Source organism: Oenanthe melanoleuca, chromosome 18 (assembly GCF_029582105.1).
Source record: "Oenanthe melanoleuca isolate GR-GAL-2019-014 chromosome 18, OMel1.0, whole genome shotgun sequence".
Taxonomy (NCBI): domain Eukaryota; kingdom Metazoa; phylum Chordata; class Aves; order Passeriformes; family Muscicapidae; genus Oenanthe; species Oenanthe melanoleuca.
In genome coordinates this window covers 8,080,595-8,093,225 of record NC_079351.1, presented here as the reverse complement: position 1 = coordinate 8,093,225, position 12,631 = coordinate 8,080,595, and the positions used below count along the sequence as shown (strand labels likewise).

Genomic DNA, 12,631 nt, shown 5'->3' with positions numbered 1-12,631 from the left:
GATCTTCTGAAGCTGCTACCTGCCATCTCCTTGTTTGGTTGTTTTTTGTTTTTTTCTCTTATGATTTTTTTTCCTCCTTGGAGTGACTTTCTAAGTCTGGTTGCTTTGTGGTCCCCCATGCCAGGACAGAGGCTGCTCTGGAGGAATTTGAGCTGAGAACTGGAGAAGCCCTCAAGGCACATCCCTGCTGCAGGGCAGGAGAGCCCAGGGGTGAAAGATTAAAGTTTCTTGCATCTGCCAGCTCTTGTGGCATCAACCCATTTTCAGCTTGATACCTGGAACTGAGTGATCAGCAGATTTTACAGACTGCCTTTCTGGGGGCAGGAAATCACTTCTAGGCCAATGAAACAGCTTTGCAGGAAGTTTCTTGCTCATCTGAAGAGCAGAGTGATGGTGAAGGAGAAAGGGCTGGGCAGTCAGTGGTGGCCTGGCACAGTAAGGAAACAAGAAATATTTCTACTGTAATGTAACACAGAAAGGAAAATATTTACCTAAAATTCTGCAGCCAGTGCTTTGGAGAACAGAAATTTTATCTTAGGCAGCAGTTTCTGTGTAGGGGATCCCAAAGGTCTTATCAAAGCAGGAGCTTGAGGTGGGGCTTCTGGTACAGTAAAAAGTGAGTGAGACCCTTGGTTGTGTGAGCAAGGGGAGCATCAAGGGACAGAAAAGATGTGATCTGCTCTCTTCCTTTTGAAAAGGGAGTTCTTTCTCTTTCAAGATAAAAATTAAAATGTAATCACAAACACCTGTGATGTGTCTGGAGAAAGGAGCAGGAAAGCTGGATAAGTGACTGAAGAAAATCCCTGCCACAAGGACAGAGGGAGCAGAACCTGATTGCTTTATCAAAGGCAGTGTAGGTGATGTGATCACTGTGGGAGATCTTTCTTCAGGAGAAGTCTCAGGGTCCTCAATCTCCTCGATCTGCCTGGAAAGGGCAAAGCAGGGACTGTGCTGGAACTGCATTTGGCTGAGCAGCACAACACACACTGGTGCTATGCTGCCAGGGAACCCCAAAAACCTTTTCCAGGGGAGGAGGCATGCTCTCCATCCCTCTGGGATGGGGGCTCAGCTTCCCAGGGTTGCCTGCCTTTCTAGAAGAAGCATTCACTAAACATAAGCTTTTGGGTTGAGGATGCAGGTAGAAAATCAGATGGAATTTGGTGATGTGCAGCTTGGTCAAGGGGATTATTTTTCTGGTCTGATGCTCTTACGAAGCTGTGCATCTGACATGAGATAAAAGGGCAAGGAAGTCTCCAAGACAGAGAAGGATGGGCTCATCTCCCTGGAGGAAAGCTTGCTCCTCTTCTACCAGCAAGCACTTGGGGTATGTGCTATGGGGTGCTGTTTACATACCTTGCTGCTTTAAATATTTACTGTTAGAGCTCTGGATATTCTTGTTATTCTTTAGTTGCTGTAATTTTCCATCTTTCTCTCCCCCTCTCAGTGCCTTAGGTGCACATGGGTGCAATATGCCCCAGCTGGTTTTAATGAAAAGGAACTCCTGCTTCCAGCCCGGATATTTTATTTCACACTTCTCGGGGCTCGCCTCTCGGCTGCTTGGTTTGCTGAAGTTTTATTAGATCTAGGATGATAACATCACCTTTGCTTGGGAAACAGAGTGACCCAGGGAGCTGGGACTGACCCAAACTGCCTCAGCCTCTTCTGCTGAAGTGCTTTGAGCTTCTTCACGAGAGCAGCAGACGTCATTGTGACGCTTCCCACCACGGTCCATCAAGAATGTTTTGTGGTTTTTTTCTAGTGGTTTACTTCTTCTTGCCTCCTGTTGACCTCAAAAACGGTGTCCCCATCACAGCATCACAGCAATCCCTGTGTGACCTAGTTCAGAGAGTGCCACCAGACTCCAAGCAGAGTCTCTCACATTGAATCTTGTGGGATTGGCAAGGGGGGTAGACTCAGAACATCAAAAAATCTGCTTGGTCGTTCCTCAGATTGCTTGTATTGCTCTTTTAAAATCTTCTTTACAATAAGGATTTTTAGTTTGTCTTGCTAAGTTAATTTTTTTCCCTGCTTTAGACCCATTCTACAACTTTGCGGTAAGGGTGTAGTCAGGATGTTGAACAGATTTTGTAAAAGGCTAATCCAGGTCCTGTTCTTCCAGTGAGCGGGTCATCCATGATTTTTAACAAAGTGGGACGTTCTTTCTTGCTCAGTACCGAAGCTAATTATTGACAGCTACATTTTTACCTGCTGGAAATGGATTGTGGATGTGACCTTCATCAGAGCGCTTGGGAGGAGAAAAATAAAGACACTTTCTTTCAAAAATCAATGCCAGTGAGGCGGGTCAGCCCTCTGTGGTGCCGTGCAGTGTGGCAGCTGCCACCATTCCCCTCGGTGGGGACAGAGGGACCTGGCACTGGGGGGCTGAGCTCAGTGTCACAGGAGCCACAGCTCCGTGGTCATTCCTGCTCTCCTCCCCATCAGGAGCAGCTGATGGTGTTCTGCCAGGATGACACCAAGCAGCTTTGCAGGCAGTGTATGGCATGGAAAGGCATTTTTGTTTCCAGTTTTGATACAGAGATGCAGAGCTGTTCCTCCCTGCACTGCTCTGGTGTGTTTGTTTCTGACACCTCCAGGAGAGCGAAAATGAAAGAGCCAGAGGAGAGGAAACCCACTGTACCTACCTTAAAATACCATTATTCTGTGGCAGAGGTGTGTTCTCAAGATTGTTTAAACAGTTCTCATGTTTTCAAGTAATGCCTTTCTTTGGACAGTACAGAAAACCTGGAGCTTGTTGAGCCTGGGAAATTGGTACTGTTGGTTTTGTTTTCTGGTTCATTGTACACTCTGGGGGAGTCTGTGGTGTTTGCAGACTTTAAATGTGTGAAATTAAAAGGGTGGCATTTGTGGTGAAGCTCATACTTTCTGCAGTAACAGACAGTAACTGGTAACTGTTTTGCATAATTTTCCTTTATGGCTCACCCAAAGTGGACTAAAAGCCCAACCCACTCATTTTTCCTTTCCTGTTGATGTGCCTGGACACATTTCAGGGGGTATCATCACTTTAAAACGATGCTATAAAAACACAGGGCGGGGAGGATAAAAAGAGGGTCAAGAGGGCAGGATCTGAATCAACACCGGAAGGGAGAAGCATCAGATAGCGAGGTATCAGCCTGGGAGGGTGTGAGAGGGGGGAAGCGGCAGCAGTGTCATGGAAGGGGCTGCTGGCCATGCAGGGCTGGGGCGGAGGGAGCTCAGCGCTGAGTGCTCAGCATCGCGGCGAGTTTTGCATCCCCTGCTGCTCCTGCCGTGATGATTTTCCAGAGCAGGCTGCTCGGATTTGGCAGTGGTGGGTCAGCACAGCGCTGGCTTGATTTTGAGGAATTATAAAACCTTTCCAAACAAGGGTAAAGCGAGAAGTGAAGGGCTCCGCAGTGCCGGAGGAGCTCGGGGGAGTGCCCCGGCCGTGCGGGGCCGGTACCCCGGGGGGCACAGGGGGTCGGGGCGCTCCCGGGGGGGATGCGGGAGGCGCTGGCCGCGGGCAGAGCCCGGGGGTGCCCCCCGCACCCCCCGCACCCATCGGGGCGGGGCGGGGGTCGGGGGCGGCGTGACGGGCGTGGGGAGCAGCCAGTGCGCGGCGAGGGGCCGAGCCGGGCCGGGCCGCGCTGGGCCGGGCCGGGGGCATGGCTCGGGGCCCGCCGGGGCGGGGGGCGGCCGCAGCCGCTCGCCCTCCGCCATTCGCGGTGCGGAGCGCCGAGCCGGGGATAACCGCACCGGGGGGCACTGCCTAGCCGGGGGGGAACCGCACCGGGGGCTATTGCCGGACCGGGGGCATTGCCGGACCGGGGCGCAGAACCGGACCGGGGGGCAGCGCCCCGCGCCCCGCTATGGCCGACCCGGCCGTCAGCGCGCACCTGGAGGGCATCATCTCCGACTTCGAAGGTGGGTGCAGCGTTCGGCTGGGGAGGGGCACCCACGGAGGGAGCGGCCGGTTTTGGAGGAGCCGCAGCCGGTCGGAGCGGGCTGAGCTCGGCTCGGTTCCCCCCCCAGGCTCGGTGCCGCGGTCTCCCCATGGTACCCGGGCTGGCACCCCGCTCCTTCCAGCCCTCCCTACCCGCGGGATGCCCCAGAGCTGTCCGTGCCTTTTGTCCCGGTGGTATCTGCCAAGGGCAGGGTCTCACGGGATGTTTCTCCTTTCCTGCCCTTCCCGAGTTGATTTATGTAGTTTTTTTTTCATGCTGAAAACACCCGCCTGACCAGACTGAAATCCTGAAAGAAAAGCCGGGCAGAGCCCCTTCTGTTGACTGCCAGCTTTGGGGAGCAGACACAGCCCCGGAGCGGCTGGGATGTGGACAGGATCCCGGGTTTCCCGTATCCCGTAGCGGAGCTGCCTGCCCTGGAGCGCTCTGCAGTTGTCCCGTGGCACAGCTCCAGAGCCCGCAGCGCTGTGTACTCGCTGATCTGATGGAGGATCTCCGTGCCGACCGGGCTGGCTTCTCCCCGGGTCCCTGCCTCTTCTTGCTGATATTTTGGCTTTTTTAGGCAAGAAAATAATCTAGCGGGGAGCGTGCTGCTGTGGGGGGCTGTGCCTGGAGGGATCGGCTCGGGGGAGCTCATCTTCCCCAGCTCCGTTTTGGAAGAGCAGCTCCATCCCTGCGCACTGCTGGCAGCGGCCCAAGCGGAGCTTTGTGCAGCGGTTTCTAGAAAGAAAGGGAAAAAAAAAAAAAAAAAAAAAAAAAAAAAAAAGCCAACAAAAAACTCACAAGAAATAGCGGAGATGTTGGGGCCGCGGTGAAAGCTTATCCAGGGGCTGCGTGTGCAGCTATAGGCTGAGGCTCCTCCGCCTCCTGGAAAAGCCAGCCCGGCCCGAAGGAAGCAGAGCTCTGCTGTTTTTCCTGCTGGGGAGCCGAGGAAGCTCAGAGCACTGGGGTTCCTCTTCCAGGTCAGGCAGGAAACGGGTGGCAAAGCTGGGGTCCCTGCAGGGCTTGTCGCGGGGTTTAACACGGTCAGCTCCCGTTTGCAGCCCTGGGCTTGCTGCAGCAGGCTGAGCGAGGTCACGTCCCGCTGCAAGATTGGAGCTAACAAGTGTTGGGACACAGAGTGACCCGAATCCAGCACCCCTTCGGTGCTGGGCTTCAAGGGCTCCTTTGTGACTGTCCTTGAGGGATGCTGATGTAATTACAGCCTCCCTCTCGCTGCCCCAATTGCATTTAAATCTCTGAAGAATGAGTAATTCCCTACTCGGATAGAGGCTCTGCTGTGGGCTCCCCGTTTGGGCTGTGTGTGTTCCTCGTGGCACCGAGCAGATCTGTGTTGCCTTTATTTTCAGTCTATGGAGCACTTTATAGTTCTGTCTGTGCAGAGGGAGAGGCTGGGGAAAGCTCGCTGTGTCCCAAGCCAAAAGGTCTGGCCTTGCCCTTGAGCAGGGATCTGGGCTACTGTTTCACAATTTAATTAGCTCTCAGGGTTGCACAGCAGCTTCCCGAAAAGCTGGCAATTAATCTCCAGCCTGTAAGGCAGGAGATGCAGTGTTCTTGTCTGCTGGGTGGGTACCTCAGCCCCACAGAGCCCCTGGCCAGGCAGGGAAGATCTGCCAAAAACACCATGGAGCAGAACCCCAGACCGTGCAGAGCTCTCTTTGTTCCCACCAGTCACACACTGCCTGCCCTCCCCAGTCACCCTGGCTGTTCCTGCCTGTTTTCCTCACAGCACCCGTGCCAGCTTTCCTGCCAGCATCCCTGCCTGGCTTCTTGTCCCTGCTGTGCTGCAGCAGGCAGGGAGCTGCAGCCTTGGCTGTGGAGCTGCCAGCCTTGGTGAACCTGAGGAGTGTGCCCTTGGGGAGAGGGAAGCAGTACCAGGTACTTGATTCCATTTTAGTTTCCAAATCAAAGCAACATTTGAGAAGAAAACAGCAGGGCAGAGTATGTTCTTCCTTGTGCCTGGTGCTGTGATGGGGATGCTCAGTGCCCATCTTGCAGGTGCTGCAGGAGGGCACTAGAGAAGTCCAGTGCCTTCTGCCCCAGAGGAACTGTGGATGTCCCATCCCTGGAAGTGTTCAAGGTCAGGTTGGATGGGACTGTGAACAGCCTTGTTTAGTGGAAAATGTTCTTTGCCCATGGCAGTGGGGTTGAAAATAGATGATTTGTAAGGTCTCTTCCAACCAAACCCATTCTATGATTTTAATCCCCCTTATTTGACTGACAAAAGCTTCCTTGTCTCTAATGGGGCAGAGCATCATTAGGTCTGTGGTTTGCCAGGATTTACAGAGCATAATAGCTGTGCCCCTGGGTTTATAGATTCTGGCAGGTTTTCAGGAGTGTGGCTGGTTCAGCCCTGCTTGCAGCAGTGCTTCCCAAGCTCACCTCTGCCTCAGAGGGGCTGGGGGTCCCTCAGCTCCCCGGGGTCTCAGGCACAGACCCTGAGCTGCAGGGAGGGGAGGCTGCAGTGCTGAATCAGCCTGGAGAGACGCACCCCAGAGCTCCCTGCCCCAGCCCAGGCTGGGTGATGGGGGATGCTGGTGTCCATGGTGCCCCTCTGCAGAGGGGGTGGATGTTCCTGCTCGTGGCTTTGCTTGGCTGTGATGCTGCACAGAGATAATCCCACAGCATGGTACTCATCTCCCTGCCAGAGGTTACAGCACTGTGCACTCAGTATCTGCTGCCTGGGATGAGACAGGAGAGGTCTGCTCAGTCCCTCATCCCAGTGGGATGTGGCTGCTGCTGAGCAGTCCCAGGGTGACTGAGGCTCATTTCTGCTGGTGTGAGTTGGCAGCACTGATGCCAAGCACTCCTTGCCTTTGCCAGTGCTGCCAGACAGCACCAGATTTGTTTCCCTATAATGTTGAAACACAAATTGTCACAGTGGGTGTAAACTGTGCCTGGTGGAAATGCTGAGCAGGGCTGTAAGTGTTGGAGAGGCAGGAAGGTGCCCAGGGGTTCTGTGGGTACAGCTTGGTGGGGGCACAGGCTGGCAGCTGTGCTCTGGCAGAAACCATGAGACAGCATTTGTTGATGGCTCTAAATCCCTGGTTTTCCCATTGCTCAGAGCCCAGCTCCCTTGGGGAGTGTGTGCTGGCTGGTGGGTGAGCCTTGGCAGGGCTGTGGAGCTGGGTGGGGACCCTCCAGCCCTGCCAGAACATGACAATGCTGATCAGAAGGTTTCTCTGGCTGTTTTATTTATTTACTCTTCCTTACTACTGCACACTTTTCAGACACTTCTCTCACCACCCAGTACAGGGTATTGTTAATATTTCACCACCTTACTTTGCCTCAGTGAGGTACAAACTCATGCTAAATTATGTCCCATCAAAAAACCACCACTCAGCTCGTTTTCAGGAGGGTGCTGCATTATAAATAGACTTTTCTACATGCACAGAACTCAGGGACTCATCCTTAAACTTTCCTGGAGCAAATGGTGAGTCTGAGGGGCACGTGGTGCATCCCCAGGCTGGGCAGGGCCGGCGTTCCTGCTGCCCTGGGAGCAGCTGCAGCCGCGTGCTGCGGATGCTGGGCTCAGCCCCGGGCTAATATTAGCAGGAACGTGCCAGCGTGGGTGATGTGCCTCGAGTTCAGCAGAGTGGGAAGCCCTGGAGATGGGATGTGTTTGTGTGAGTGCCTTGCTCAGGTCCAAGGTGTGTCCCCCAAGCCCAGCCCCGGGTTTGCAGGATGAGCACCAGCCCGGCTCGCACGCAGTGTGACTAATGGTCCCTCGTGTGCCAGGGCTCAATGCCTGGAAAAGGAAACGCAAAAAGATCTTTCCGATTCACATCTTGCATCTTCCCAGCCCTAGGAGTGAAGCAAAGCTCCTCAATTGTTGGATTTCCTGGGCTGGCCACAAAAAGTCACACTGTGGCTGGTCTGTTCTGGAGCTCTTCATCAGCAGCTCAGTGTGGGCAGAGCCAGAGCTGCTCGCTGGTGCAGCTGGTGCTCCAAGATAGCCAGGTCACCTCTGCTACCCTCAAAGCTGGGCTTTGCAGCCACTTCAGAGTGTTCTCTCTCTTATTCCACATCTCCTTTCTCTATGCAAGACAAAGAATGGGCTGGATGGGAGCTTTCTGCCAAATCCTCGTGGTAGGAGAGGAAGGAGCCAGAGGAAGGTGTCTGTGGGAAGGGAAGTTTTGTGTCCTCCCCAGCAGAAGTTGTATCTTCCCCTGCTGAACTGGCCTTCAAGCCACAAAATCAAAACACTGCATCTGCCTGGTCACCTGCTGTTGTGGGTTGGGTTTTTCCTGTGTAAATCTAACTCTTTGGGGATAAAAAGGTTGTGAGGGAGTGGGAAAGGGAAGAACAGTTGTCTCTCTGTCCACGTGAGCTGGGCTCTGGGGATTGCCTCGCCCTGGTTAGGATGTAGGATCATCCAGAGGTTGTTGTTTACAGTCATGTGCTGCAAGGTGGGCTGGGCTCTGTGTCCTTGTCACCCTCTGTGGCACCGAGTGTCCCTGGCTCTGTGACAGCTCTCAGTGCTGGCTCAGGTGAGCTCCTGTGGGAGCAGCCTTGGGCAAAATGAGCACAGCCCTGTGCTGAGCACAGAGAGACCTTTCAGAGCCTGGGTGGGAAGGGGCAGGGAGGGGATGGTCCTTGCTCAGAGCCAGGACAGCTGCCTTGGCTTTGCAAGCACAGTGCTGATGCCTGGAGGAGAGTCAGGGCAGGAGCACGTGCACCATGCTGGCTCTTCCAGTCTCTGGCATCTGGGGAGAGCCTTTCCTCAGTAAGGGACTCACCTGAAGTGCTGCACCCTTTTCCCCATTGCCTCCTGGTGGATTAGGGCAGTGGAGTGGGTAGGAAGCACCTCTGGAACATGCTGGGTCAGGTCTGGTAACTCTTGAGTGACCATGGCTCTGGCTCCACCTGCAAACCTGGGGCTGAATTCCTGCCAGGCATTAGCCTGGTACCTCTGGGTGCCCCATGGCCTCATTGGGTGCTGATTTAATTTCTGGTTTGCTGCCCTTCCTTGCAGGGAGCTGCTCAGCCCTTCTTGCCAGGAGTCAGGACTGAAACAGCAGCCACAAAAAACCTGGATGGGGATGTGTCATAAATCCAAATAGTAATCCAAATAATGGAGAGTTCAGAGCCCAGAATCACTCCAGATATTCACATTTCTGACTTTGATGTGCAAGAGCATCATGCAGGCTCTTTCCTTATCCCAGCCTCTCTGTCCCCTCCTGCTGCAGTGAACTCTTTGGTCTTTAGAGATGGGATGTGGAGGCAACAAGCCAAGTGCCCCTAAATCCTGGTTAATTTGTTTGAAGCCTGTAAAATGAGTCAGGGGGTCTGAGTTCAGTTCCTGGTGGGGCTGTGCCTGGTTAGTGGGGTCAGGGTCCATCAGGGGAGCTCTTTGTGGCTGTCATACCCTTCACAGGGCAGGGGTTGTGCCCTGGCCACTCTCATTTCACTCCTGCAGGGTATTGTTCAGTCCTGGCACCCCTTTGGTGGCACCAGCAGTTTGTGCCCAGCTGCTGTGCTGGTGCCATCGTGGGGAGACCCCTCCTCAGTGCCTCCCCTGCCACAAGCTAAGCAGCACCCTTGGGCAAGAAGGGGTTTGTTGCTGGCTCCAGCTCCTTGTGCCAGCTCTCATCTCCTGATGGTGTGACTCAGGCTTTTACCCTGATTGCTTTTGTGAGGCTGCTGGATGGAGCTCAGCCCTTGTGTCTCCTGGGGACACCTCCAGGGGGGTGGCCCACGGGCAGGGTGCATCCAGGCTGGCTCTTGGCTGGTTTGTGCCACAAGGGGACATGCCATGGGTGGTGTGTGACCCTGCATCCTCCCAGTGCTGCTGGGCAGTCTGGGTGGCTGCCAGCCTGGTGCCCAGGTGTAGCACAGTCAGTGCCAGCCAGCCTGCTGTGCATTGCAGGGCAGGGCACAGTGACAGCACTCTGTGCCATTCTCCTCCTGGCAGCAGGGGGGGCAGCTTGGGACCCAAACATCACAAAACTCTGCAGCCCCTTGCTAGGGTGAGGTGGGTGCTCTGCAGCCCCTGCCAGGCCTGGGGTCATGGCAGGGATTGGTGGTGAGGGCAGTGGCACTGGTCAGCTGCACTGCTTTGGGAGATGAGTGTGCTGAGGACTGGGATCAGTTTCTTTCACCTTGGCCTTTAGAAGTAAAAATACAGGGAGATGTGCAAAGAGTGGATTATATTTTATTTTCCAAAGCACGTTTCCCAGGGAGGAGGAGGGCTCTGCTCTCTGCCAGCCCTCAGGGTGTTTGGGCAGCAGCTCACACTGCAGTGCTGGGTGTCCCCTCCAAGGGCTGGCTGCAGGGACAGCAGCAATCAGCAGCAGTGCAGGCAGCAGTGGGCAGCACTGCAGGGGTGAATGACTCCTGGTCCCTCCTTTGTCCCTTTTACCCCTTTATTTACCCTTTTTCTGTAGCTTTTTAAGCAGTGTGTTGCAACACTGCCCATCAAAGCATCTTCTCAAATGGAGACTTCACTGATTTAATCAGTCCCTGCCCCCAGGCTGGTCACCCACCTGAGTCACTCTCCATGTCCTTGCCTGGGCACTGGGATTCAGGACACCTGGGGATGGCATCTGTGGCACCAGCAAGGGGCAGGCTGGGCTCTGCAACACCATCTGCATCATACTTTTGTCTCTGGGTAATCATTTCGAGGCATTTTAGAAATGTTAGTGAACCAAACCAAATCTACAGCCCCATGGGAGGCACAGAAAAGATTTATTTCCCTCCTTCCTCCTCCCCCTGTGAAAGGAAACTGGAGCACAGACCGGAGACAGGAGCTGGAGTGAGCCCGTGGCAGAGGCAGTAATGCAATCTGCTGGGCTGGATACCCGGGTTTTATGTAATTTTCTGTACAAGTATGAAATGAATATAAGGGATGTAAAATATACTGGTCTGATCTGGAGGCATTTTGCTGTGAGTTAATGGTTATATAAACCCAAGTGAAATAGAGAATCAAGCTAAAACCTTTTGAGTGCTGCGTTGTAGGGACTGGAAGGCTGGGATTTTGTATTAATCTGAGCGTGGATTTTTTTTTATTTTTTTCTATTCTTAGTCCTGATTTTGCTTTTGCATGTTCATTTCTGGGAAAGGAGTGGTTTGCTGCATCAGCCTCAGGCTGTTTTATACCTTGCTGTGAGTGAGACAAATGCTGCTTTGATTGATGTCAGAGCCCTGAACTTGCATTTATCCCCAAATTTCCACCAGAACTCTTGGTACCATTTACACCATTCAGCAAGGCCCTGCATGGTGACAGCACGTTGCCAGCCTTTTCTTGTACATGTGATTCGTGTCAGACCAGGAATCTACTGCAACTTCTTTTGAAGGCTGTCTGAGAAATCAGAGAAAGGATTTATTTGGGCATAAACTGTTCATAATCTGACTCAGGATAGCGTGAGAGTCAGGGTACAACAGCAGAGTGTCACTAGATATATATAGATATATTTATAGATATATATAAATAGAGAGATATATAGATATATTTTATATGTGTAGTGCAGCAAGTTTGGTTTATTGGTAAAGGAGAGGTGTGAAGCCTCCTGGCAGAAGCACAGGGAGGGGCCCCAGCAACCCTTACTTCTCTTCTTTCTTTTGCTAGATCACCAGAAGCTTTGGAAAATGTGCTTTTAAAACTTCCAGCCTTCATTTCTGGGGATGTAAGAGGGGAGCTGAGTTTCTCAGGCTGTTTTGAAGCTGTGTGTACTCACAAAATCCTGCCAGCTTGTGCAGCATCGCTTGCTGCCTGCACTGCCAGGGATTTTCCATCTCAGATCCATGATTTTGACCCCACTGAGGGGAGCTGGGAGCACCTTGTTAGGGATGGGGTAGAGAGATCCTGCCACCAGCAGGGATGCAGTTCCCTCCCCTTTCTGCTGTGGGACTTCTAAGTTTAATACACAGTGGATGTACCCTATAGGGACATGCAGAGCACCCCACTTGCCCCATAACTGAGCCTTTAGTTCACTCCAGTGCACCCATCTCTGGTGTGGGTGGTGGCAGCTCTTCAGTGCCATCACCCAGGGGAGGTTTGGGTAAGCCAGACCCAGGTGGCCCTGTGGTAATGGGGCAAACACTCTGCTCAGAAAAGCACCACGAGCACCCTGCTGCCTGTGGCAGGGCTCTGGGAAGCTTTAAGTGAATGCTGTGTTGGGTTTCCAAGGGTTCCTTGAAAGATGAGAGCTGCAGCCTCCCCCCTTTCCTGCCTGGGAACAGGAGGTGACCATCTGGTAGCAGTTTAGAGCGAGCCCTGGCTCTAAACGGTGCCATTGTGTGCTGGGAGTATCGGGGCGCCAGCTGCCCCCCGCCGGGCTCTTGTGTGTCCAGAACCCAGGGACAGCTCTCTGTGCTTGAGCAAGCAAGCAGATGTAACCCCTGGGTTACTGGGAGCACTCAGGGCCACAGGATGTTTAATGGGAAGCAGTTGGGCGCTGTGGCTGTGGCAGAGCTGGGGGCTCTGGCTGCAAGCAGGTCCCCGAGGAGTCAGCATCCCTTGGCTGTTTATTTTGGTCTCCTCCTGAGCTCTGTGCACAGATTTCCTTGTACAAAGCCTCCCCTGGCCTGCTGGTGGGATATTGTGTTTAGAAAGGGAAGAGAGGAGGAGCAGATGTTGCAGATGTTCCCCGCTGACCCTGCTGGGGTGCACAGAGGCAGAGCAGAGCAGGGTGAGCCGTGCTGGCAGTGTGCTGTGTGCTCCAGAGTGTCCATCTGGGAGACATGGAGTCCTT

General features: G+C 53.6%; 1 protein-coding gene across 7 annotated transcripts in view; it reads left to right on the top strand.

Moving 5' to 3' along the window:
• The window catches only part of SEPTIN9 (septin 9), a 134,406-nt gene that overhangs the window by 60,957 nt on the left and 60,818 nt on the right, over positions 1-12,631 (top strand). Inside the window, exon 1 of one of the 7 annotated variants that reach the window (XM_056506028.1) lies at positions 3,047-3,123. The exons of 4 other annotated variants lie outside the window; for them this stretch is intronic. Coding sequence is in view for 2 of the 3 variants with exons in the window: in XM_056506021.1 (XP_056361996.1) it covers positions 3,846-3,900 (55 nt within the window). In the remaining variant the exon portion in view is untranslated. Of the gene's footprint in view, positions 1-3,046; positions 3,124-3,222; positions 3,308-3,656; positions 3,901-12,631 lie in introns of those variants that run through there. 2 more of the 7 variants (XM_056506022.1, XM_056506021.1) reach the window with 2 other exon arrangements.